This window comes from Uloborus diversus, chromosome 2 (assembly GCF_026930045.1).
Source record: "Uloborus diversus isolate 005 chromosome 2, Udiv.v.3.1, whole genome shotgun sequence".
NCBI classification, from domain to species: domain Eukaryota; kingdom Metazoa; phylum Arthropoda; class Arachnida; order Araneae; family Uloboridae; genus Uloborus; species Uloborus diversus.
Window position 1 is genome coordinate 46,065,986 of NC_072732.1, and position 6,000 is coordinate 46,071,985.

At 33.0% G+C, this 6,000-nt stretch overlaps 1 protein-coding gene across 2 annotated transcripts in view; it reads right to left on the bottom strand.

The window, feature by feature from the left end:
• Window positions 1-6,000, bottom strand: part of LOC129235108 (cytochrome P450 4c3-like) — a 30,684-nt gene that overhangs the window by 15,960 nt on the left and 8,724 nt on the right. The window contains exon 1 of one of the 2 annotated variants that reach the window (XM_054868795.1): window positions 1,587-1,672. The exons of the other annotated variant lie outside the window; for it this stretch is intronic. Within the exon in view, the coding sequence (XP_054724770.1) occupies window positions 1,587-1,672 (86 nt within the window). Of the gene's footprint in view, window positions 1-1,586; window positions 1,673-6,000 lie in introns of those variants that run through there. 2 annotated transcript variants of the gene reach the window in all.

The window sequence follows — 6,000 nt, forward strand, 5'->3', positions numbered from 1 at the left end:
ATCTACATTCTTTTCTTGAAACATTTTTTTTCGTACTGCACATTCATACAACAGTTGTCTGACTATGCTTTTCGAACAACAGATAACTGTGCATGCTCCGAAACTATTGTGCGAGTTGCTGTTCTGAAAACAGTTTCCTGGTTATACACGGCCATTTTTTTTTTCATCTACGGATTTTTTACTAAAATTACAAAATAGTTATAAGCATATTTGAAAAGTTATAGACCTTAAAAGTGGGTTATCTGTCTATAATAAAGAACTATGTGCCCCTTGTGGCATTTACTTCCTAGAATTAATAAAATAGTAACCGCAAGTGGAATTGCGAGCATTTTTCTTTTTGATAAATCTTATAAAACTAGAAAGTCGGCCGTCAAGGTATACCGTGGGAAAAAATTGCTTTTACTCTTCTAACATTTTAACGAAGCAATTGCCTGTTCGGTGATATTTTGATTGTTGAAATTTTAACCCTAACTCCAGTGTATTAACCCCAAACTCCAGTGGATAGCGTTCATTGCTGACCACTTTTTCGTTTCTTTATTCCCCTGAAATGACACAAACTTACAGTGAAACAGTTAAGTTACCGGATCCTGTTCAGCCGTGTCACAATAAAGCGTTTTCCTGCATGTCAAACATTACCAGAAAATAATATCAAATTACACTGTAAAAATATTCCAAAACGTCACTGAGTATTTCCGTGTAACGTTCCGGCATTTCAGTGGTTTTTATCCACTTCCTGGAAAAATCAAGTATCATAATCAAAAAGTTTCCTGAATTGCTACAAGTCGCTTGAACTCCGACTTCTCACTGCTGTAAAAATAGTTTTAGCTCCCAGTTAAAAGATTAACTTAGCGTATTTATAAAGTGTATCGGCTTCAGTTCGATTCCGGCCGGTCTAGACTGATAAGGCGTCCAAAGGGCGCAATTCAGTCTATGGACTACGTGACTTTGCAAGAATTGCAGTCGACTAAAATTCTTGATGCTTGCTTGCAATTCTGTCTTAGCTTTGGCCATGTTTACAATACTGCTTTTGAACCTTTCCAGAAAACGGAGGAAAGTACCAAGCTATAATATTATACCTACTTACGTTTACTCTAAAGTTCTAGAGACACGACTGGCATTAAACAGGAAGATTTCTGAATATTTTAGGAGGTTTCCAGGATAATTTCAGGAAAGTTACTGAATATTAGCGGAAAACGTTCCTGGTTTTTGTCAGATATGTTACTATACGAAATTGGGTACATCAGCTGTCCATTATTTTCCAGGAACGTTTCTGAATCGTTTTTTACAGTGTATCATGGCATGCCGCGAGTCTCAGTGTTGTTGACGTCAGGAGTGTTATTCGATCATTTGCTATTATATATGATGATTTAAATATTGAAATAAATATAGATCTTGCATCTTTCTCAACATATTCTCCCACACTCATAAACTTATACTTATCAGTCATTTTGTTTTCAAGTATATATAGTAATTTCCATGTGGTAAATATACACTATCTTGCAATTAAAAAATACGGTTAGCAACTTAAATTGGCAAAATCTTTAAACATTTGTATGGAAGCATTAACAAATATCAGTCTCTCTCACCTTGTTAGCAAACCTTTTCCAAGCCACTGATGTAGAAATCGGTATTCAAATGATTTCTCCAAAGAAACTGTGCTGCTTAAAATCATCTAAAGGATTAGAATGAAGCTTTAATACTTTAGCAGGGAAATGTGGGGCAAAGTGAAATGGTGAAATACTTACACCGCTTTTAGTGGCACCTATCAAATAAAATTTTAACTATGTAGTAACACATGTAGCCTATTCCAGTCAAGAAAATGTTAACTCCGAAAATCATAGAATATGATAATACAAGCTGTACGTTGTGCCAGAGGAAAAATTTCCACGCACACAAAAATGACCGTAATTTTATGTATGTAAAAACAAGCCACACAACATCATTGAATTTTCCAGCCAAAAACTGCCATTTTTATTATCCTTCCATGGAACAAGTCAAAAACTGCGCCCTCTTTAAATTAAAGTAGAAGTTAAGAATTAAAGTAGAAGTTATTAAAATAGAAATATAATCAAACACAAGCAATTGCTGAAAAAATGATAGTATTATGTAATATTTTTTGCAAGCGGAAAACTATTTTTGGTATCGGTAAATGATAAAGTTCTTGGTATTAACATTTGAAATATTAATTGCGACCTTCTAATTGTTAAGCGCATTATTTATTTAGTTAATATTTAGCCTATTTGTATTTTAAATATTTTGTACAATTAGACAAGAACATGCGGGGCAAAGTCTAATAGTTAATTTCGTTAATTATTCAATCATTTATTAAGTCTCTTAAGTATTTTTATGAATTACTTTTAGTGCAGGCGCTAAAGGGAGTTGAGTATGCACAATATGAGGACCGCATTCTGTAAATTGTTTTGACCTCAGGAAAGCTTGCAGATTACGATTCTGGATGTTGCCAGGAGGCTTGATGGTCCATTAATTTTTTACACCCCGCTCCCTTAGGTACTAAGTAAATGAATTGAGCAAACTTATCTGAACCGTTTTTATGATTGTCCTAGCTACAATACCCCGTTGTTTCTTAAAATTTAAGGTATTTAAAGCAAGGTAATTTAAAATAAAACAAAAATAATTAAAAATTAAAAAAATAATTTTTGTTGAAAAAATTAATTAATACCAAAAATCAAATTTTTACATAGGTCTTCGAAAGCGAAATATAAAAATCAGTCTTTTTATTTTGACAATCATTATTGATGCATTTTCAAAGCGGAATACAATTTAATTGTAATTTTTTACAAGAACAAACCTTTGTTTGACAGTTGGATGAACATTTACAGGGCTGAATCAACAATTCCGGTAATGGTCGCTTCGTCACTTGCCGTGGATACAATTTACCATTTCTTCTTTCGTAGCTAAATAAGATATAATCAATAGGCTGTAGTAGAGTTTGGTCAGCATTTATCGAAACATGTGTTTGTGCTGAAGTTCTTAATAAATGTAAAGCATCTGATGTACAAATTATTTTTGATACATTTAAACGGAAACCAATATTTTGCGTAATTAATTTATGCCGAAGCTCATCAGCAGTTTTTTTTTTCAAAGGAAAGGTAGTTTCTAGTTCAGTTAATTGTTCGACACTAAGATCTGGATACCCTAACTGTCGTAGAACTTTTTGTACAAAATCTAACGATCCAACTTTTAAACCTTGTTTTTTAGAACCCAATCTGCTGGTCGAATCACGGCCACTTAGAGAGTGTAATGCTGGCAGAATATGACAAATGTTTTCGCCTAGTGATTGAGCTGCCAAATGACATCCTGAAATGAATTTCTTCTTGTACGAACCGTCAAACCATAGACCTAAACAACCAAGACGTGCTAGCTTATTCGAAAAATAAATTCCCAAGATGAAAACATCTGTATCAGCGCTAATGTTTATAATATTGGTAGTTATGGTTTTTGCAGCGTGAAATATATGACAAAACATTCTAGAATCAGCTTCTAAGTTGTTGGAATTTAATTCAGGCACTTCAAAAAATAAAGATCCTTGCAATTTAAAACATTTTGATAGATCATCAAATCCTCCACATATATAACTCGCAATCTTGATTTATTTGTGCATATCTCGAAGCAGCAATACAGAGAAATTGAACGAGCTATAACTTATTTCCAGTGCTGGAAAAGAAATTATTGCAATTGCTTGGGACTTTTAAATTATCATTTGAAATTATAACATTTTTAACTTTTTGGCCCTTATTTCTTAAAGCTGACTCTAAACATTTGATCGAAAGATCATTATACTTGTCAAATGCTATGTCCACTCGTTTTACATTTGGCTGCAAGAAAAAATCGTGGATTCTTTTGAAGAATGCCTCAGCAAAGTCGTCAAACGTATTGTATTTTTTTAATGGAATTCGGTGAACAAGTGCCATACCATCAGCAATAAAAATTTTAGTATTTTTTTAATTGAAAATCTCCATCAGCGTGTTTGCACCGCACTTAAAATTACTTTCAATTTCAAGAGCGAGTTCCGATTTTGGAGAATTCTAATAAAATCCTTCTGCGTCAAAAAGGCACTTGCGGTAGTATAAAATTTCATGAGCTGCTAAAATTTGTGTGTCAAATCCTCGTTGATCAGCCAACATGAATGTTTTTTTTTTTTAAAGACTTATATCTGCTGCATCTTGTAACTTTTTATTACAAGTAGTTTTTTTACCTTTTTCATATGTAGTCACCAAGTTGTCAAAATTAATTTTTTTAATAGGGTCAGATAACTTTTTACTTTTTAAAACAAACCGCTCTTTTTCGTACGTGCTCCATTTTCTACAATATTTAGCAACATTGAGAAGAAGATTCATCAGCAAGTTCACCGGTGTAAATATTTTGTAACGCGCAGTTTTCGATATCATTATAGGGATTGCAAGCAATAAAATATTTGACAATTAATATCTTTTTCGTCTTTATTGATCCTGGATTGCGTCAATTCATTATGGTAATTAATGTCATTTTTAGAATCTGCTTGTATTCCGATATATGAAGAAAAAGGTTCACTGTTAAAAATTCAGGAAGATTTTCGGGTAATTGTTACTGTAAAATGGCGGACTTAACGCATCGCTGATTTCTACGGTAACTTCTACCGGAGAAATAAGCGATCCCAGCGCCAATTGGTTGATGTGGGCTACCGAGAAAACCGTAAAATTTTACAGTAACATTTGATTTTTACGGTAATAGTTACTGGCAACATGGATGCCAGTAACAATTACCGTAAATTTTACGGAAAATTTTTAACAGTGTTCGTGTATGCTGTTTTTAAACGGACAAAGAAGTAGCCATCTCTGCATAGCATCTTTATTTTTTGTAATACCAATCAAAACTCCAGTCACTGCTATGATAGATTCTGAGACTGCTCTAATGCTAAATCGGGACTTACTACGTTAAATCTACCTTCCGTTCTTTTGACAGCATTCCTCTCTTCATATCATTCACAAATTCTAAAGGTAGTTTTATTATATCTTGTAAATAAAGAGTCACCCCACGAACGAAATTAGTGTGATTCGTGGAGAAAACGTAAGGTAACAAGTCTAGTTGTTAACAAATGCAGTTACAAATTAAAACTCCTATTAGCCGTAACTGAACCTAACAAAATTTCAATCATTTCACAATAGTTGTTCAAATATCTAAATATTTTGTTTTCAATGCTCTTGGCGTGTAAAAATTTTCAAAAACCAATCAAATTTTTTTATGTTGATTATATTTTTCAATTAAGCCTGTATGATCTTTATCAACTGTATTCTCTCTTATTTCTTTGCGACAAGTATTTAACAAATGCATCAATAATGACTGTCAAAATAAAAAAGATTGATTTTTATATTTTGCTTTTGAAGACCTATGTAAAAATTTGATTTTTAGTATTAAATACTTAAAAAAATATATTTCTTTTAATTAATTATTTTTTTTATAAATTAACTAGCATTAAATATCTTAAATTTTAAGAAAAACAGGGCATTGTAACTAGGACAATCATTAAAATGGTTCAGATGAGCTTGCTCAATTCATTTACTTAGTAGGGGAGACCGGGGCAAGATGACGAATGCCTTAATTTTTCCGTTTTAAACTAGGTAACTGCATCAACTGCATGCTACTGGCTCTCCTATCCGCTTTTCGTTCAGCAATAGTATAGAGACGCTGAAAACGCCATATTTGTGTTAGTTCTGAAGCTCTGATTGTTTACCGTTGCCACGATATAACTTTTATGCATGTGTAAATAAGCTCTGTTGCATATACATATAGAATATATCGTGTCTCTTGAGTATTTATGAGTAACTCAGTTTAAATACTTCCTATTACCATGAATAAATGTCAATTAATCGCCTTTTTTTTATGGCAATGGAGAAGAATCCGTTCAAACAGGCAGTCTGGGGCAAGATGACGGGCCGAAACGCGGGGCAAGATGACGAGCTTGCTATTGCCCGTGTTTCGGAATTTATTAAACTGACTATG